The sequence below is a fragment of the Ambystoma mexicanum genome, chromosome 13 (genome assembly GCF_040938575.1).
Source record: "Ambystoma mexicanum isolate Mex_15411 chromosome 13, UKY_AmexF1_1, whole genome shotgun sequence".
Lineage (NCBI taxonomy): Eukaryota > Metazoa > Chordata > Amphibia > Caudata > Ambystomatidae > Ambystoma > Ambystoma mexicanum.
The window spans coordinates 57,660,222-57,682,115 of record NC_090938.1 but is presented as its reverse complement, the minus strand read 5'-3'; the positions used below and the strand labels follow the sequence as shown (position 1 = coordinate 57,682,115).

Below are 21,894 nucleotides of genomic sequence, written 5' to 3'. Positions count from 1 at the left end.
CTCGCACAGAAGAAATGCCGCATTTTACAAATTAAGATAGTGGTAGTTTGTGCTCAATTAATTATTGTGTGTGTTTATTCCACCGGTAACACTTAACCCTCCAACCCACCTTCGCCTCCATTCACACCTGGAGAGCCACTTCTTTCCTAGGAGGGATGCTGCCCTCGCGCAGGGGACGCTAACCTCGTTGCCATGACTTAGGCGGTCTCCGGATTTCTCGCGAGGCTTCCCCGTGATCGCCCGGCTGCGGCGGTAGCGCCGCCATCTTGTTGCCATGGCTCCGACGCTCTCGGGATTTCTCGCGAGGTTTCCCCGTGATCGCCCGGCAGCGGCAGCGCCGCCATCTTGTTGCCGTGGCTTTGCGGCCGCTGGCTCTTTTGACATCCCCGCAGTCCTGTCTCCCCCCTCCCGCCCCACCCCACTCACCATGCTGCGGCTCCGCTGCAAGTCCCGACAGGGCACGGCGCCGCTGCAGGGCCTGAGTGTTGCCTCCCCTCTGCGGGAGCTGCAGGAGCATATACGGGCCCTCACCGGGGTACCGGCCGAGCGCCAGCGCATCCTTCTGGGCTTCCCCCCTCGGAGTCTGGAGCTGAGTGATGGCGAGGCGAGCCTAGGGGGGCTGAGGATTCAGAGCGGTGAGTGGAAGGGAGGGGTGTGTGGACCTGCCTGAGGGCGGGGCTGAGAGGGGATGAGGGTGCGGTCAGAGGAGGTGGCTGCTCATCTAAGGAGTGGAGGGAGGCCAGGGGTGCATACGGTGAAATAACAAGGCGGGGGTAGATATGGGTGGTCAGAGCCTTTAGAATGCTTCCAACATAGAGTGGGGGCGGGTGTTGATCTGGACCTGACTAGAAGAAGGAGTCGGGAGTACTGTGCCAGGGGGTTGTTGTAATTCAGAATCTGGTGCTGTAAGTGGGGGGATTATTCAGGTGGGTCGAGGTAGGCATGGGTCATGCGCCTGCAGGTCATGAATGCCCAAGGAGGGAGTGTTTGAGCATTTTTGAAGAGTGGTTAGTGAGGAGGTACTGTAGTATTGTACTTATCTATCTGCACTGGGTGCACACAGTGCTGCTAGTAGAATACAGCTATGTCATATGGAATGTGATGGGACCTGAGGGTTCCAAGAACTACAGTTGGGGACACAGGATGGGAGAACCTTACTGAAAGGATGTCTTCTATTTAGCTCCCTGCCTTTCTATATAACTAGCCCTGTAACTCTGTAACTTATAAATAAACTTACTCCTTTTATATATACTGGTCTCCTGTGCCTTACCTGAATCCAGATGTCTTCCTTACCATCCCCAGGTACGATCTGCCCATCCAGATCCACATTAGGGGTGTTGGGGTGTAAAGCAAGTTGAAAACTGTTAAGCAATACAAAGTATGGGGGCTCGGTCTGGAGAACTAGGGCAGGAATTGAGTGTTCAGGTGTGTGGATCTAAAAGGCAGCAGATCTTGATGGCAAACTGTATTGGAGGGGCCTCTGCCTGTCCTAAAATTGAGAATCGGAGCAGTCTGGGTTGCAAGTGGTTGTAGGTAGAGAGGCCTGGAACGTAGCATGAGGAGGCACGTTTCCTAGTTTTCGCCTTGCAGACCGGTCTAATTTCCAATCTTGGGTTGGCTCATTAAGAGAATAATGCGTGCCACCCGATGTTTATAGTTTGGCCGTCCGGTATGCCGGCATTCTGAAAGTGATTTTCTTGTACACCAGGTGTGTGGTTTGGAAGAAGTCAACAGCGATGGAGACAAAAACATAGGGCTGAACTATGAACCTTACTTTTTAGTATTGACCATAAGATCATGAACATGATGTTTACACAATAGTTTGCACACATCATATCAATTCTGTGTCCTAGACAGGCGGCCCGCCCCTAGGCTTTCCCTATTTGATGAGTTTTAATAGTCCAGCAGAAGGTCTGATGTGTGAAAGGAAACTGTCATAATCGTGTGCATGGGGTTGGGCACGTGAGTGATGTGCGTGCAGGTGATTGTGACGTTATCGGACTGGAGAGCGAGCGGAGAGTGACAGTTGGATTTGGAGTGAGGGTAGATGGCTGCAGAGGTGTGGGGAGCCGGTGTTTTCTGTCGTCCCTTCGTATCTTATGTTAACTTGCTATGTTAACTGAACCTGGACAATAAAACCTAATAATATCAGTATTGGAGCGGTAGTACTTCAATTACGTCACTGGCGACGAGGATAAAGAAAAGGAGACACGTGTGTAATCATCTCTACTGCTGCTCTGTGAGATTTCTTGGTGGGGTTAAGGAGTTGAATTATTTACCAGGTTAGGTGGGAGCTGGTTATCGAGAATGGTATTGAAGTTAGTTAGTTTGGTACCACATCGTGGCCAGTTGTTGTGGTCTGGTTAGGTTCAGCAAAGGCTTTGTCTACTTCCTTTGTGCTTCAGGTCTGTTGCTTAGTTGGCCACTTTGTGATAGGGCTGAAGTGTTAATGTCGTCATGGTGTGTGGAACATTGCTGGCTAGTGTTTCACTCATCTGTTATGTTGTTTTATAAGAGAGGAGGATGTGTCATAATCGTGTGCATGGGGTTGGGCGCGTGAGTGATGTGCGTGCAGGTGATTGTGACGTTATCGGACTGGAGAGTGACAGTTGGAGTTGGAGTGAGCGTAGATGACTGCAGGGGTGTGGGGAGTCAGTGTTTTCTGTTGTCCCTTCGTATTTTATGTTAACTTGGTATGTTAACTGAACCTGGACAATAAAACGTAATAATATCAGTATTGGAGCGGTAGTACTTAAATTACGTCACTGGCGACGAGGATAAAGAAAAGGAGACGCGTGTGTAATCATCTCTACTGCTGCTGTGGGGGGTGCAGCTGGTACAGGACACCGCCCCCCGTTAGTACTCCCCACACCCCAGGGCATTTAGGAGGCAGCTGGGTGCTGCTCCATATCGCGCCGGCAAAGGCGGTTGGTGTTTGCCTGCTGAAGACGGCAGCCAACGTTCTACGCAGGTGGGTTCCGAGCAGCAGGTAAAGCAGAACCTGGTAGCGAACCGGCGCTCCTATTAATTCGTTTGGCCAGTGTTTGACTTACTGTCGCCAGCTCGCAAGGAGACTTTGTTTACTTGTCTCTGCACCGCCCGGCTTGCTAAGGGGCGGGGTGGCAACGCCCGCTGCAATTTGGCTCCTGATTGGTGGAAGGGGAAGCGTCCATTAGGGCATATAGTGGTGCCGGATTGGCAGGAGCGGCTACACTTGTTTCGGCAGTTGGATTGCCTTTGTGAATGTGGGACTTGTAGTACCGGGGAAGGTCCCAGTCAGGTGCACACTCATCTGTTGGCACTGTGAAGGAGTACACAGTGTGCGGTGCCTGATGAAAAATGTTGCCCGCTACGGAGCGCACTGTCAACCTGAGTGGATGGCATGGCCGGTGTCGTGCGTGTGGATTTTGGACTTTGCGAGGTGCGGTCACCATGACGGCGGAGTGGTGTCTGAGTACTGGAGATGCTCTTCAATGGTCTGCACACGGTTCAGGGAGCAGGTTGGATAGAAGGCGTTTATGCACTGGAAAGCTAATCCATGGCAGTTCGGATCGTGAACATTCTGTCCGATAGTGCCCTGCAGATGGTAGAGATCATCGTTACTGGAACTGTTTTGATGATGTACAAGGGCTGCGCGAGGATCCTGGAGGGGGCATTATTGCAATATGACTTCTCAAGTGACTGAGGGGAGGTAGGTGGTGTTCGGGCCTTGGTGGTGTTGGTATGCTTGGAATGTTGTACTGGTGCGCGTTTATGTTCGTATGTGGCCCGTATGTTTAGGGGTTAGATGTTTTAGTCCCAGGGTTTGGAGGGGCTAGTTGTGGCGGCTGTTGTCGTGTGGATGTGATGTTTGTTGTAGCCGCGGGTGTTAGGTACTGTGTTTTACATTTAAAAATGTAACGGCATACTGTAAGTTCTATGTTGGTTTCTTTTCAGGTATTGGGTTTGGGTAAGGACTGCCCTGTGACTCATTCATACTCATGACTGCTCGTCGGTCTGGCGTATCAAGATTTGGGACACATCTTGGGGCATCTTGGGTCGCTAATATTGTTTGTGTGGGTTTTGCAACGGAAATGGGATTTTCTTAGCACACATTCAGTTATGTTTTCTCATTTAGTTGGGAATTCACTTAGTTTCGGGGACAGCAACAATTGGGTCCTGGAATGTCAACATTAGTTATTGTGCAGAGCCAATATTTTTCACCTTAAGGATTCACGGCAGGGTGGATCTTGGACATGTGGTTGGGGGGAGGCTACATGATTATATGTATTTCAGTTCAATTTTGTCAAATTCATTACCAACACAGTGCGCAGTGTTCAATGTTGAGCTGCTGGTTGGGTAATGTATAGTGGTGCAGCTGTGTGGGGTATGGCTGCGATTGGTATAGCTGGAGCATGGGCTTGCTAAAGTTGTTTTGCTCTTGGTTGCAGTTGCAGAGGTGGCGAGCTGGTTTGCGCTTGGGCGTGGCAGGCCTAAGGGCCTGGGGGGCAGACTAGGGCGGAAGGAGCACGGTGCACTGATGGCGTGGATTGTTAGTTTGGTCCCCTGGGTGGGGTTCTGGATCGTTACGGGTGTGGTAGGCCTGGGGTCTTGAGGGAGAGCTTGAGACCGGTGGTGGTTCTTGTTTTTTGTTTTTGGTTCTCGAGGGACCATGTTTCTGGGACAGATTGGGGTTTGTTAGGCCCTTTTATCCAATTTGTGGGCCTTATCCCTATTTTTATGGGTATTTTTGGATTATCAGAGGGGTTGGAATTAGTGTTTATCAGCTTTCAAGATCAGCTTTCAAGTGGAGGTTGCTATGTGAGGTTTCTTGGTGGGGTTAAGGAGTTGAATTATTTACCAGGTTAGGTGGGAGCTGGTTATCGAGAATGGTATTGAAGTTAGTTACTTTGGTACCACATCGTGGCCAGTTGTTGTAGTCTGGTTGGGTTCAGCGAAGGCTTTGTCTACTTCCTTTGTGCTTCAGGTCTGTTGCTTAGTTGGCCACTTTGTGATAGGGCTGAAGTGTTAATGTTGTTATGGTGTGTGGAACATTGCTGGCTAGTTTCACTCATCTGTTCTGTTGTTGTATAAGAGAGGAGGATGTGTCATAATCGTGTGCATGGGGTTGGGCGCGGGAGTGATGTTCGTGCAGGTGATTGTGACGTTATCGGACTGGAGAGCGAGTGGAGAGTGACAGTTGGAGTTGGAGTGAGCGTAGATGGCTGCAGGGGTGTGGGGAGCCGGTGTTTTCTGTCGCCCCTTCGTGTTTTATGTTAACTGAACCTGGACAATAAAACGTAATAATATCAGTACTGGAGCGGTAGTACTTCAATTACGTCAGAAACTACCCAGTTGGTGATTAAATATGTATAGAAATTCCAGTTAGTAGGGGCCTTCTGTAACACACAACAGAGATAAGTTCTAATGTTCACTGTCTCCATTCAAACTTGTTTTTGATCTTTTTAGTGCAATTGGTACATGTGTGTATTTGTTGAAAAGGGAAAGTCCTCTTGCTATCCCCCCAGTCCCGTCTCCCATAAGATAGGTGGCGCATCACCAACTCCTAGGGAGAGATTTGCCCGACAGGGTCAGGGTGTTTTTCCTACTAGGGACAGTCTAAGTGTGTTTTGTGTATCAGATGCGAGTACTATCTCTTTTAGGTAACTTCTCCAAGGTCCGTTTTTGTGTGATTTAAAAAAAGTAGTGATGGAGAGTGAAGCATACTCGTGACTTCATGGAGGACAACCCCAGGTAATCTTTATTTTATTATGAACCCGGTGCTCCGCCTGCATCCACCGCCATCCAGCCTCTCTCGCCAAGTGCCCACCAATACCCCCCGTTCCAAATTAACCTCTCTTTCCAACCCAAACATTCCAGGCATGCAGATGCAGGCAGCACCATTTATATACATTACAATGGTACGTGAAATAACATTACCATAGAAGTGACATCATAATACCTGTCACAATGTACACAGAATACTACACTATTCCCCCCCCCCCCCCCCCCCCCCAAACCAACTGAAAAAACATTAAAGGAATATGAGGGAAACAAAATTAGTATAACAAATCTGAAAGTACTTTCAATGCAATTTTGAACACACATTTCTTTAGGATGTAATAATCCATTACATAGTCTCTAGACCACACTGAAAGTCTCTGGACTCTTGTACTTTGCACAGTTCTCTCACCGTCAACACCACCAACGCTATCTCCTCGGTGCACCTCAGCATCACCAACATCATTTCTTCATTGCTCATTCACTACGTTTAAATTCATGTGTAGTTCATGAAACAGCTCAATTGCTCTTCTATTGTCTTTCCTTCTCACCCGTTCACCTACACCACTACCACTCGCCCAATTCCATTTACTGATCCTATCTATGTTCCAGACCGACTCTAACAGCCCGCTTAAATACTTCTATTACCATCACAGGGTCAGAGTATTTGGATTCACCTTTTCTCACAACACGTCCCTTCTTAATCCTAACAAAATCATCCAGGACAATTCTCAACCTGCTCTCCTCTACCCATTCTTTCTTGTCGCACCCTTTCTTCTTTCTATAGTTAACCCATACAGGATTGAGCAATGTGTTGGGCTCTCTGCCTCTCAATATTTCAAATGGAGATTTCCCTGTGTCCTTTCTGGTGGAAACCCTGCTGCTCCACACCTTTTCCCTGAGTTTCTTCTTTGGGCATATTATTCCTCACCGCTTGTTCAATTGTCTCTACCAAAACTCTATTGCATCTTTCTACCAAACCATTGGTTTGGGGGTGATGGTATGCTGAAAATCTTCACTCAATCCCTAAATGCTTGGCAAACTCCTTCATTTCTTTGCTTTTGAACTGCACTCCATTGTCGATTATCACAACTTTGGGGTATCCCTCTCTGCTAAAAAATTTGCAATAAAATGTTGTTATCTCACTGGTGTCAACATTATTTACTAATTTGACCTCCATCCATCCGGAATAGTAATCTACCAATACAATTATAAATCTTCTCCTGCATTATATTTCTATACGGCCCTACAATGTCGGTGCCTATTCTGTCCCATGACGCTTCGACCTTTGACATGTTGATGGGCTCCATTTTTGAACTCTTGCAACTCTTATCGCAGTTTTGGCCCGGCCAACAATTTCTAACACATCTTTCAACCATTAAATTAATATCGGACCACCAATATTTAGCCCTTACACTATTCTTTGTGCCTATAATACCTGGGTGCCCTTGATGAGCTTTTTCAATCAGATCCATTTGTAATACCTGTGGGGGAATTAATTTCTCCCCTCTAAGTAATAGATCATCTTCCACAGATAATTCATTTGTGATTTCCCAGAATTTTGTGCACTCATCATCCAACAACTTTTTATCTGGCCATCCTGAAGATTTGGTCCTTAGTGAGTTCACCTAACCACACTTCCCTTGATGTTACTTCAAAAACAGTTGCCACCACTTCAATATCTTTAGAAATATCATTATCGCAATCAATTAAAGGTAGTCTAGACAAAAAATCTGCTATTAAATTCTTCTTTCCTGGAACATATTTCACCACAAAATGATAATCTTGTAGTCTTAAAACTCAATCTGGCTAATCTGGGAGTAGCTCTGCACATACCACGTACTGGCTTGGATCGGTGTGTACCACACATTTATTTCCCCATAAGTATTTTCTAAAGTAACTAATTTCCTCAACTCAAGCTAGCATTTCCCTTTCTATAACCAAGTATCTGCTCTCGGTATCAGTAATTGCTATGGATGCGGGATTTATAACTTTCAATTGACCATCTTCCGTGACTTGAGACAACACAGCCCCTAAACCAATTCCACTGGCATCTACGGTGAGTCTAGTCTGTCTTCCAAACACAAAGCCTCCTAACTCTACAGCTTCACAAATCCCCTCTTTGATGCATTCAGCTGCAGCTTTACATTCACTATCCCAAATGAATTTCACCTCTTTTCTCAGTAACTTTCTTAAGGGTTCAGTAATACTGGCGAAATTCTCCACAAATGTATTGTAATACTCTCATAACCCAAGAAATGACCTGAGTTCGTCTTTTGTGGTGGGATCAGGGGAATCTCTGATTGCCTTCATGGCCTCTACTTTGGGTTTGTACTCTTTTCCATTCACAGTATGTCCTAAATACTCAACTTCTTTTACCTTGAACTTGCATTTGCTTCGCTCCACTTTCAAACCACAGGCACTCAACCCAACACCTCATTCAACCTCTTATCATGTTCCTCAGCACCCTTGCCATAAATAATTGTCATCCTGATATGCTAAAGTTCCAACCAATCCTCTCAACGCATGTCATGACCCCCTGGAACACTGCTGCTGCAGAAGCCCAACCAAAAGGCATTCGTTTATATCGATATATGTCAAAAGGTGTAACAAAGGCAGTAATGTCTCTGCAATCTTCCGCGAGGGATATTTGGTGGTATGCACTTGATAAGTCCAATGTGGTAAAAGTATCTGCTCCTTCAATACAGTTTAACATCTCCAAATTATTGGTAAAGGAAATATGTCTACGATAATGTTCTTATTTACGTCTCTCAAATCTACACATATCCTTGGCTTTCCATTCTTCTTTATGGCCACAACGATGGGGCTCACCCACTGTGATGATTCTATCTTCTCAATTACATCCTTCATTTCGAGCCTTTGCAGGTTCTTGTTCTACTTTGCTGATCAAGGCAAATGGTATAGGTCTGGCTTTGGTGTGAGTCACTGGCACTGCCGCTCGCTTTAGTCTTATTCTGTGGGCAAACATTTTTAGTAAACCTAATTTCACCTGAAAGACATTATCGGGATTCAACTCTATTTTCTTCATTTGTTCACTGCTGATGTTCACCAATAATACCTGCTCTTCCTCACACGGATCTAACCTTATTCGCAACGCCGCCTGATCTCTCCAACCTATTATGTTTACCCCCTTCTCCGCCACATATACTTTCATTTGTGCTTGTCTATCTTTGAACTGAAAGATGCTGTAGAACCAACCCTTAATTTGTATCTTCGAACCCACCCGGATTCTTTATGTCCGGTGTCTTCAAATTACATCTGAGACCTTCCGCACTAAGTTTTTGCCATGTCTTCCTTGTGATGATAGTGTAAGGTGAGCAACTATACACCCTGACAATTAGCTTCCAGTTGTCCAAGATGACTTCACACCTTGGACACTTAAATTCTCCTCCAGGCAGTTCATGAATTAAAAAACTTTCTTCACCAGATTCATCTTCTTCTTGTATTTTAGACACTCTCGTTTTGTGTCTGAAAGAAACCGCAAAATGTCCCTTTATACCACAGTTGCCACATTTTTGTCCAATCGCTGGACAATTTCTGGAGTATGCATAATGGCCTAACCTGCCACAATAAAGCACCTATCTCCTTCTTTTGTTTGTGGTGAAGACCTCTTTGAGTCATTTCTTGTCCAAGATTTCTTATAGTTTCCCTTCACATCTTTGTATTCTGCTCCTCTGGTTCTGTTACTCCTATTTCAAATTGTTCTTTGGTGCATACTGCAATTACCAGCCCTTGTTCTTATACTTCTTGTGTATTTCTGCTATTATGTTGCAACATATTTTGGGTGGCTTGTTTTTTATTTTTCACTTCCTTTGAACACAACTGGCTGTGTTCAATCCTTTTCGCTATCGCAATTGTTTCTGGTAAGGATGGATTTCCCACCACCCGTAACCTGTCTTGTATTAACGAGTCTCATGTGAATTATTATTTGATCTCTAATAAGCTCATCCAGGGTGATTCCATTTCCAAAACGGCATGTGCGGGCCAATAGTCTTAAAGCTGATGCATACTTTTCTATGCTTTCTTGTTCTTTTTGGGCTCTCGTGTAGAAATTGTATCTGTTGATTGCTACATTTGTCTCCGATGTATAGTACCTGTCTAGTTGCCTTAATGCTTTTTCGTGTTCATCACTGTCCCCTGCTTCATCTGTCAGTTCTGGAAACTCCCTATATTTCCTCTGACCAAGCCTAGAGCATGGAGTAACAATAATTTCTTCTTGTGAGGCGTTAAACCTTCCTGTTCAACCGTCTGCATATAGTTTATCCAAAACTCTTTCCATTCGGACCATGCCACGATTGGCTGACCTGAAGCTGGTAGGAAGCTCGCAGATGGCTGGATGCTGATGCCTTGCGTGTCTTTCCACTTGTCACTCTTTGGAGATTTTTGTCAAATTTGTTTATGTACAATACCTCTCAGACCTATCCACGTTTATGGTGTGTGGTTGATCCAAAAAACAAAAGGAAAATCCACTGAGATGAGGAAGAAGCGTGCTGTGTTAATTCCAGCCTGACTTGCGTCAAAATGGCATCACGTAGTGCAGCGTCTTTATGTCCCTTCCTCTAGCAACTGTGTGCAATAATGCATCCGCCTTCCCCAACGTCCAGTGGCTTTTTTTTTTTTGTGTGACGATGCCTCCAAAGCATTAATTGCTCTTACCGTGTCAATATCGCCAGCCTTTTCTTCTTTCGGTCGTTGTCGCCCCACGTATACTCTTCTCTGTCAGCACAGATGAATACTATTCATCCGGAGCGTCGTGGGTTCTTAGCACCGGGTTATCCTTGTCGCCAAATGAAGCATACTCGTGACTTCATGGAAGACAACCACAGGTAATCTTTATTTGATTATGAACCCGGTGCTCCACCTGCATCCACCGCCATCCAGCCTCTCTCGCCAACTGCCCACCGTCGCCCCCCGTTCCAAACAAACCTCGCTCTCTTTCCAACCCAAACATTCCAGGCATGCGGATGCAGGTAGCACCATTTATATACATTACAATGGTACGTGAAATAACATTACCATAGAAGTGACATCATAATACCTGTCACAATGTACACAGAATACTACAGAGAAGCCAGTGTAATTAATTAGTGATGGGGGGCTGTGGGTAATGTAGGCTTTGGATTGAAAGCTGTGAAAGTAGAAGAGGAAGGTGTCATATCCAGAAGCATTTATTTTCGTGTAGAGTACTTCTAACGCACAAAAAGTGGAATAGATCTGCGATACGGGTCATGTGATCTGGAGCTCTGGAATGGTGAAATGTGAGCATGCTAGGAATTGGGTGTATATTGGGAAGTGAAGTGTTATACTGGCCCCCATTTTTAAACTTGTACATCTGCCACATGCTCTAGAGTAGAGTCTAGCCCATTGGTAGCTTATACCCTTTCATACATGTTTCACTGGATTAGATCTAATAACCTTATAGACTTGGCATCATCACAAAATGAATATAAGCAGCCAGTTAAAGGCTAGTTATCTTAATGGGCAAACATTTTGTGAATATGATTTTTGGAGCGCGGATAAGAACACAAAAGCCTTCTTGAGGGATACAATCAAGATTTGATGTGCAAAAGCAACCCCTGGCTATCGGACATCATCTAGTAAAGAGCTAACTTCAAGGGATTGAGGAGCTAGTATATAGTGTATCGCAATCTGAATGCCATTTACTGTTACGTTTGACCCATTATGAGTTAAATCTCTTAGATGTTTCCTGGTCGATCCTTTTATAAACCTTCCCAAATAGTCACATTGCTTCTAGACACCAGCATAACCACCCCATTGCTAAACCAATATGTGGCTTCTACCTCCATAAAGCTTCCACCAGTCATTCGCAAATGTCGATCAAATTCCGCAACCTCATACAAAGTTGTTCACCAGATCTTGGCTTTCGAATCACTACATTTCATGGGCCAGCTTTACTATCATCCGTACAAGCCACACTATTGATCATTAGTATGACAAAAGGAAGAAAAGTAGAGGGAGAATACTTGGGGTGAGGGTATTCTGCATAATCATTAGGGGTGCACAGATAGGGATTCAGTGGGAACCTGCATGAGTTGGTAATGGGGGGGGGGGACAGCAGCGTTGGGAAGAATGTGGGAGGGAAAAACTACACAGTGCTGTTGGCAAGAACCCACTGCGGCCAGACAATAAGCATGCCGATAGTGGGCCTCCTTTAAATAGCAACTTTCCACCTTGAGAGCACAGCCTGTGGAGCCTGTTGTAAAACCACTGGGCAAGGGGCTCGGATGAAAATGCAGGAGTTGTCAACTGGGTTACAGGAAGAAAAGAGAAGACTCTGGTATCACTTTAAGGACCAGCTGTTTGTCCCACCTCCCTGCTGTCCCCAAATGCCTTGTCTTTACTTGATTGTGAGGTTGCTATACCATTAAACCTACATCACATTGACAGAAAACAAACTCCTACCATTAGTTTTCTTTTTTGAAAATCAAATTTTATTAGGTTTCGCACCTGTTACAACAATGCAGAGCATATTTAAACATGAATAAACAGGAAACCAGTTATAACCCCTTCACACCCCCCACCAGTTCAAGTTACCAATAATTGCGTATTTCACGGGTTCCGAAAAAGAGCATAGCTAAGTCTACATGTTGTGCACTTGGCACGCCGAAGTCATGGGCCGAGCCTTGAAGGGTTCGGAGTTGGGCCAGTGAACGCTGGCCTGAGGCCCCCAGAGGGGGGTTCTCTGGGTCCGGAGCCTAAGATTACACTGTGCGGCCGTATTTTTCGAAGAAGGGGAGCCATATTTCCTCGATGTTGGATCTAGATTCGTCAAGTAAATGCGTGAAGAATTCCATGTCGTAAATGGCCCGTACCTTGGTTACCCCTGCTTTTTCCCCGGGCATTCCGGGGTTCTTCCATTTTTGTGCCAGGCAGCACCTGGCCGCCACCAACATAACCTGCAGCATGTGGTCATGGGTATTTTATTGTGCCAGGCAGCACCTGGCCTCCACCAACATAACCTGCAGCATGTGGTCATGGGTATTTTATTGTGCCTGGCAGCACCTGGCCGCAGACCAACATAACCTGCAGCATGTGGTCATGGGTATTTTCGTGATCATCTCTGATGTCAATTCCGAAAAGGATAAGCCAGGGGCAGGAAGGCCGTTCCACCCCATCTATCCCCTTAATCCATGTCAATACCTCTGGGCACCTCCACCACATGTGAATATAATCCCCCCCCCCTTTCGGTCCTACACTTCCAGCAATGTGGATCGTACCCCGGCCTCATTCTAGCAATCCTCTGCGGGGGGTAGTGCCAGCGAGGGCCTGGTGGTGATACTGGAGTGAGGCCATGGAGCGGTTGGCCCGCCTACACATCTCCCTCCACCTCTCGTCGTCGATCTCCTCACCCAGGTCCTTTCCCCATTGTGTGCGTGCAGGTGGGGGGTCTAGCGGGACAGAAAAGAGGAAGAGTTTGTAGAGGCGGGATATTATTCCCTTGGAGCCCCTCGCCGAAAGGAGGAGTTTTTCGAAGTCTGTAAGGTCTCTCCTGAGGGTTTCCCCCCAGGATGGTTCGGTCAGGACTCCCTTAAGCTGGAGATGGCGAAAGGGGGACAGGGTGCCTATCTCCAGGGCCTCCTCTAGATCTTTCAGGGGTAAGAAAGAGCCCCCCACCCAGAGGTGACCAGTCCTGCTAAGACCTGCCTCGAACCACGTCTGGTAAACCGCTGGCTCCGCTATCTTGGCCAGGAAGGGGGGGGGCCAAATGCAGCTCAGGGGGGGAGGGCCAGGTTGTGAGCCAGCGGTAGTAACCCCTCCCTCTTTCCATAGGGACCACAACACTTTTAGGACTGGGTGATACAAGACCCTTCTGGGGATCTTTTTCCTCGGGACTCAGAGCCATTCCTCTATGGTGACGGGCGCAAGAGGCCCGTTGTCCATGGCTACCCATTGTTTTTTCGTCCCCGGGGCAAAGTGGTCGACCAGGACCCTCAGTTGGGAGGCCCTATGGTATGTTTCAAGGTCAGGGTATCCCACCCCTCCATCCTCCTTCGGTCTGGTCAGCACCTTGTGGGAGATTCCGTTTCTTCCCTGACCAGAGAAAGTTGAGGAGGACTTGCTTCGTTTCTTTGATAAACGTTTTGGGGATCAGCACTGGGAGCATTTGGAAAAGAAATAAAAACTTGGGAAGGATTACCATTTTTATGAGGTTGAGACATGTCCTCCAGGAGAGCCCCGACCCTGACCATCGCTCTGTCTTTCCGAATTGCTGACCAGAGGGGAGGGAAATTGGCCGGGTATAGGCCCTCGGGGTCACGGGTGACCTGGACTCCAAGGTACCGGAATCCGTCGTCTCTCATCCTGAAGGGGAGCCCGTTAACAAAGGTCATCTCTGAGTCTGGTAAGTTACCCCCCACGAACGCCACCGATTTCTCCAGATTAACTTTGTACCCCGATAGGTCCCCATAGCGCGAGAGGACCTGCAGCATTCGGGGGGCTGTTTGGGATGGGTTTGTGATATAGAGCAGTGCATCGTCAGCTAAAAGGCAGACTTTGCACTGCATCTCTCCGACCTGTACTCCCCTGATGGCCGCATCGTTGCGGATCGAGATTGCCCATGGTTCCATCACGAGCGCATAAATTAGGGGGGACAAAGGACATCCCTGCCGTGTACCACGCTCGAGGGGGAATGTCCTCGACTCGGTCCCATTTGCCACCACTCTAGCAGAGGGGGAGGAGTAGAGCGCAGAGATCCAACCTAGCCACCTCGGGCCCGTACCCAGGGTCGTGAATACCTCCCTCATAAAGGCCCAGCTGACCCTGTCAAAGGCCTTCTCCGCGTCAAGGGCCAACAGAAGCGCGCCTTCGTCGCGGACCCCTCTCGAGGCAAGCACATGGAGCGTCTTCCGCATATTATCGGAACCCTGCCTGTCAAGACAAATCCCGCTTGGTCGGGGTGTACCAGGCACGGGAGGCAGCCCTCAAGTCTGGTGGCCAAGTCGGCTGTGTAGCAGTCTTCCCCCGGTGCCTTTCCCACCATCAGTCTTTTGATGGCGCCCTCCTCCTCCGATATCTCTTTCTCCAAGATCTCTAGCTCCACATCGGACAGCCTAGGCAGAGGGTGTTCTGCCAGGTAGGCGCGGATGTCCTCCAGTGATTCGCCTGCCTTTTTGGAATAGAGTTTGCTATAATCAGCGAAACACTCCACTATTTCCTCGTGGCCCCCGTGAATCCCGCCCACTCCATCCCTGAGACGAGTGACTCCCCTCTCAACCCTGCAGCCCCGAGCCCTCAGCGCCAGTAGGGTCCCCACCATCTCTCCCCGTTAGTAGTACCTCTGCTTAGTGCATCTCATTTTCTTGATGACGTCCCCTATGAGGACCGTATGGAGTTCCTGTCTTTTGCCCTGCATCTCCTCCAGGAGAGCCCCTCGATCCACCCCCGGGAGGCCCAGTCTGGCTCGCAGAGCGCCCAACTCTGCGCGGAGTTTACCCTCGATTAGGCCTCTCTCCCGCTTACGTCTCGAACCCTCCGCAATGAGAAGGCCCCTGAACGTAGCTTTTGTGGCATCCCACACCATGGACATATCCATCTCGCCGGGGTCGTTTGTCTCAAAATAGGCCAGCATTTCCTGCCTCATGAAATCACGAAATACTGGGTCCCTGAGGAGTGTATCGTTGCAACGCCATCGGGAAGATCTTGGGGAGATGGGCAGTGACCAATTCGCTATGAGGAGTTTGTGGTCCGACCAAGTTATGGTTTCCACCTTCGGCTGTTGTGCCACCCTGTTCCCCTCTTCCGAGATGAACAAAAGGTCGATTCTGGTGTAGGTGCAATGGGGGGGTGAAAAAAAGGTGTACCCACCATGGTTTGGGTTTGCTGTTTGCCAGATGTCCACCCAATAGTGCTCTCTGTGGAGGGCCTGCAGGGCCAGATTGTCCTTGGAGATGTCCCTGGGTGTCCCCCCTCTCGCGGACCACCGTCAAGCCTCAGGTCCATTATGAGGTTGAAGTCCCCCTCCCCCCCCAGTATCATGGCTCCCTCTGCCCAATCTTCCATGACATGAAAAACCTGGGTGAGAAAGTGTATTTGTTTTGAGTTGAGCGCATATAGAGTGGCCAGGGTAACGCGCTCTCCCTCACAGGTTCCCTTAATGCCCAAAAAACGACCACCAAACCCCCTCTTGGTTTCTATGTCTGAGATGGAACGCCCTGCTCAGGAAGATTCCCACCCCTTCCTTCTTAGAACTTCTGTGTGAGGCCCAGTAATTGCACCCGATGTCTTTCCCCTTGATCTTCGATTCCCTGCCTTGCCTGTAATGTGTCTCCTGTAGGAAAAGAACCGTTGGGTGTTGCTTACGGAACATGTTGCTCGTGAGAGATCTCTTATTCTGGGAGTGAAGGCCCTTGACGTTCAACGTGCCTATCTTTGCTTCAATCATTGTCATTTTTTGTTACGCGCACTGAAATCGCCTCTGTCTGCTACTTGGAGCCCGTTGCAAAAAAAAGTGTCCATAGTTTGAGCTGGTTTTCCCTTTCCCCTCGAGCCCCACGGGGCGCAATCCCCCCTCCCCCCCTTACCCGTTTTGTGGGGCATTCGCCACCGGGTCCCCGGGTGGGGATGTGACTGGCAACGAACCACCAGGGTCGCTTCCCTGGCCCCGGGAAAACAGTTTCTTAGGTATAGCGTTTTCCAACCTGTGTCTCTTCGTTAAGTACTGGCCCTTTCTGATCCGCGGCGGGGAACCGGCTGTAGCGACTCCCGAGTCAGGCCCCCCCCCCCCCCGGCCCTGGTACCTGGTCGTGGCTCCTTTGCACCTGGCGGGGCGTATCACAAGGCCTGGAGAGGCGCCGGCCGTTGTCCGTGTGGAGTCGCCGTGCATCTTCCTATGAAACCATACAACAGCCTCTGAATGGGCAACACTTCAACCCTGACCGAAGTCGATTAAACAAAGAACTCCCCACAGGTCATGGGGCGAAAACCCTATGAACGGCGGGCTCCATGAATCGTCGCGTGCTCCCGTGGGGTGTGGATCAGGCCTTCTGTACAGAAAGGCGAGCCTTGGTTGCTGCTCGTACGCTCATATAGGATCTCCTCGGTCTGTGGGTGGATGTTTGGTTTTTCGGAATTTACGTGAGCCTTCCGTTTGTTTCGTCCCATTTTTCTGATGGTCCCGCGATGTCGCCTGTGATCCTCGGTGGCCCTTCGGATTTCCACCTCTGTGACTAGTTGGTATATCTGGCCCTGCCATTCAAATGCTAGGTGGAATGGGTGGCCCCAGCGATAGCGTGTCCCCTTTTCTTGTAGCCACCTGGTGATAGTGCCGCATTTCTTTCGCATCTGGAGAGTGAGGGCCGAGAGATCCTGGTAAATCGTCACCCTGGAGTTACCATGTTGAATGTCCCGTAGGGTTCTAGCCCTCTCCAACACCCTAGCCTTGTCCTTATAGTAGTGAAATCTTGCAAAACTGAGCGTGGACCTCTACTCCCCCCGCCGCCGGCCCGATGGACTCTATCAAGCAGGAGAGTCTTCCCCAAATCCGATCACCAGGACAATCCTGATGATGGCTTGGATTTTGCTTTCAAGTCCAACCGGGGTCTCTCCCTCCGTCTCCTCAAGGCCAAAAATTCTCAAGTTGTTTCTCCTCTCCCGGTTCTCCATGTCGTCGACCTTGAGCTGGAGGTGGTCCTCGCGGCGGTGCAGTTCCTGAAATCTAGTTTCCATTTGTGCCTCGAGGATGTCCGTCGATGCCTGGTTGCACTCGACCCCTTCTACCCGATCCTCCAGCGTTGAAACCTTGGCCGTGAGGTCCGCCAACTTGGCCCCCATGTCTGTCCTCATAACCCTAATCTCTTCTAGGATCGTTTGGATGTTACTCTGTATGGCGTTCATGTTTGGGGGATGCGAGGCTACAGGGCCGGTCTCCATTTCGAGGGACCCAGGCCTGTATTGGTGTTGCGCAAGGGTCTCCCTCCAGTTCATGGGGTATCGATCGGACCAAGCTATAGGGTTCTCCTGAGGTGTCGGCGGGGTGGCCCAGGCGCGCTCCCGCGACGGCCTGAGCCTGCTCCGGTGGTCGGGTGGGCCGCCACTAATCCGGAGCCACGTGTGGTCTGTGGGGAGGTAGGCTGTTGGGGCAGTGGTCAGGTGCAGAAACGTGGGCCGTTGAGATGGTTTCGCGGTGCGCCGCCGCATCTGCTCGGGCACAGACGAAACACTGGTGGTGAGAGCAGTAGGTGTGGCGGTGGTGCCCCCGTATCCCCAATGATGGATGGGCCGGTCGCCGGCAGCCGTTGGAACTGAAGGCCGGCCCGGCGTTGGGGCCTGTGTGTTGGTCGCACGGGCCGTTACTCCTCTCTGGTGGGGTCGGACGACCCGCCGCATCCAGCATGGGGGGCTCCTTTTGAGATGTCCGGAGAGGCGGGGGTCATCAGCCGTGTGGCCTGAGCCGCTGAAGGGGATCTCCGCAGGGCCCGTCCGAGCCGTCGAGAGGACCTCAGACCTCGGGTGCACGAGTCAGAGCGGGTGGGGGATTCGACTCCTCCCACCGCTACGCAGCTAGGCGAGGTGCGGCTCCCATCCGGGGCCTTCCCTCAGGCGCAGGGGGGTCGCCGTTCACAGGTCGTTATCTCGGGAGCGGGGGCATCGCCGAAGTCCGGACCAGCTTCTGGGTAGTCCACAGCGGTTCCCCTTCTCAAGGATCGCTGATAGATGGGGTTAGAAAGCACTTAAGGCATGTTTTTCCGTGAGTTTCCCGGGGCCATGCGGGAGCTTGAGATTCAGGTGGCCATCTTGCCCGCGCCCCCTGGTGGCCTCCCTACCATTTGTTTTTAAAGTCCAGTGATCAGTTAACCACCCTACGTTTGTTGCCAAAAAGGACGCACAAATAATGAACCTGAACCGATTGGAACGAGGGTGCAAATCTAAAGGAGGTTCCTCCAGAAAACCAGGGCCAAAGGGTGACAATAGTTGAGGGCCAATCCGCAGGTAATCCAAGAGTGATGGTCGAGTTGCAGGAAGGTAAACAAATTATGTTTCAAAAATATTAATGAAGTTCTGGAATCTTGTTGGGGCAATATGTACCCCGAATGGCATTATTGAGGAATTGGACCGTATTTGGTCTTTAAGGCGTCCTTCCTTTTATCACCCTTACGAATGCGGACCAAGTTAGGTGCGCCACTTTAAAAAAAAAATGTAATTTTATTTGGTTTATACAAACCTACAAACAATCAACAAAACAACAAGCAACATACATCAATTTCCGTCATTCCACAGCCTCCTCCACTCCTCCCGCCAACGTCTATAGAATCCAGCCCTCCATTTGGCCAGTGCCTACGTCCTGCCATCATCATCAACCAAGCTAAGTCGCACTTCAATTATTCGTAAGAAGTTGGTCAGCGAAATTAGCAGTTTTGGATCAGTTACATTGAACATATGACCCCACCAATCATCCGCGCACAATGTCGGATGGCATGCGCTCCACAGACCCAAGTTCAAACTTCTTTCATTGCGAAGATTTTTGCAGAAAAGGACCAGATGCTTCAATGTTTCTGGGTCTCTTGAGCAAAATCTGCAAGAAAGGTTTGCGTTTTTGTTGCATTTCCACATCTGTAAACGCTCTTTGGTTTTAAATAGATTCATGCGAAATAACATGAAGCGTCTACGTGCGTTGGGATCCGGGAATAAACTGATGTAGCGTTGTGCTGTGTTAAAGGCACGGGCTTCAGCTAGTACATCTGTCATCAGTTTCGCAGCTGCTCTTTGTGCGCAAGTTCTCTCCCAATCTATGCGCCAGATTTTTATTTTTGCCACGTCCGGATTTTCGTGGAGCTTATCTGTCTTGATGTCAAATTCAACTAGTATGCTTTCGCATCTTTGGATCCACATAGCCACTAAGTTCTGTCCTTCGGCCGTTGCGGTATGCAGGATTTGGAACGGGAGGATGTTTTCTCGCGCACGTGTCTTACGAAATAAGGATAACGGGTTCAGAAGTAATTCTAGCTTGAAAAGAAATCAGGGATAATTCATATCTAATGCAAGATGTCATCGTTCCTCGTGGAAGGCCCAGTACTTTTGTCCAAAATTGGTTCTCTAAGGAGGACCATACTTCATGAGAGCAGCCCAGGGCGTTTTCTGCCACGTGGATTAGAACCTTCTGTTGATAAAGCAGTCTTAGTGGTTCGTGAGAGAACTTTCCAAATTTCCTTTTTATGATTAAGGCTTGGCTGGCTAGCTGAGCACATTTCCTTTTGGTTTCGGCTCTCCAGGGACCGTCATTGACACAGGAACTTAAACCATTCCCAAGTATTTCACACTGTGTGATCTCTTCAGTATTGCTCCGCCCAGAGTCCATCTAAACTTTTTCATTGTTTTCAAGGACCCTCCTTTCAAGTTCTTAAATGTTAGGATTTCGCTTTTATTTGGGTTGATCAACAGCTGGTTCTTGCTTACGTATCGCTGAATAGCATCAAGTTTTCTTTGTAAGCCGATAGCTGTTAAGTCCATTACGATGAGATCATCGGCGTAGAGAAGCCAGCTTATGTGTGATTTATTTATTTTCGGCAGGAATTAATTCACTTCCTCTATCACAATGCCAATGTCCGAGATGAACAAGCTAAATATAGCTGCGGCAAGCGGGCAGCCTTGCTTGACGCCCTTGCTTGTGGCTATTGCTGATGATAATGTTCCAACTTGGTCTGCCACTAAGATCAAGCCTTGTGAACACAACAGAGGATTGGTAGAGGGTCGTGGTTTTTAATGGTCACATCATTCAATGCTCTATAATCCACGAAAGGTCTTTAGTCTCCTTCTTTGGCATAAAAAAGATGGGCAAACCGGCGGGGGATCTGGAGACACAAATGTGACAATGTTTTTAGGGCTTTCTTGGTGTGTTCTATGAGAAGCTCATTCTCACTGGCATCAAATGAATAAACTCGACCATGAAGGATAGCAGATGAGGGAATTGTAAGGTCGATGTGAGGGTAATTGTTTGGCCTGTTTCTTATTGAAGACGTCCAAATAATCATGATACATTGGGCACAGGAACTGAAGGGTCTTGTGAAACTGCTCCTAAATTAGGCAGCCCAGATGGTAAAGTCAAGCAAGGAGATCATTTGGCGGTCGTAATGGGACTAAGGCATTGTTTTTGCAATAAGGGTAAGTGAACGTCACTGTTTGATCTTCCCAATTTTAGACCGGATTGTGTTGTCACAACCATAGCATCCCCAATATCACTAGATTGGGGTGCTGCTATGAGATCCCAAGATAGGTATTTGCTGTGGCCTTGTTGCAGACACATTTGTAATGTCTGTTTTTGTTCCATTACCTGGCCAGAGATAAAGAACGTACAGTGAACAGCCTGACCAGCCTCTGTCAATGTTTTGAACTGAATAGGGAATCCTTGATCTCGGGCAAACTGGGCGTCCATATTGTTACTCGTAGCCCCAGAGCCAATCATAACTTACTATGGGTGGGTCTTGGTATTTCCTGACCGTTTCACAGGTCTTTTTTTACAAGTACGGATTACGTGTCCTATTTGGCCATGATACAGACATAGGTTTGCCTTTCTTTCTTCCTTAGTGGGCAACGCACAGCATCTCCCGCAGCAGCGGAATTGGATGTCTTTCTTGCTGAATCTTATGTCGTGTGTCCTCTTCTCCCCTCGTCTTTGAAAGATTTGGGTGTCTAGATGCAAAATCAAATCGAGATCTGGGAAGGCAACGGGGTGAGAAGGAACCACTGACGAGGCATCCTTCAATTCGGCAGACAAACCCAGAAAAGCTGCCCTTTTTTGCTAAGGCCAGTTGCTTTCAGAAGTTAATTGATTGACACTAGTAAATAAAGGCGCCTTACCCCAAGTTAAAGCTAATAATTCAAGATAAGAGGTTTGAGCCTTATACCTCGCATCAAACACAAGATTCGTAGCCCTCAATAGGATACCAGTCATAGAACGTTGTCCTATAAACCTTGGACCATGAATTTGAACAATATTGAGTTCACGGGTCATAACAATGAAGCAACCCATAAAGGGAATGTTTTGGACTCGGTTGCGTCTCGTAATCTTAACATCGCCGATATCCACACTAGATGTTGTATTTTTGGAAGGACCATTCATTTGTTGAATTTCATATTCTGCTTCGAACCAAACTAGAG

At 48.4% G+C, this 21,894-nt stretch overlaps 1 protein-coding gene across 1 annotated transcript in view; it reads left to right on the top strand.

Annotated features, from left to right (window-relative positions):
• Positions 1 to 299: 299 nt before the first annotated feature.
• YOD1 (YOD1 deubiquitinase) overlaps positions 300 to 21,894 on the top strand; it is a 31,484-nt gene continuing 9,889 nt past the window's right edge. The window contains exon 1 of the mRNA XM_069633223.1: positions 300 to 635. Coding sequence (XP_069489324.1) covers positions 428 to 635 — 208 coding nt within the window. The 5' untranslated portion in view covers positions 300 to 427. The remainder of the gene's footprint in view (positions 636 to 21,894) is intronic.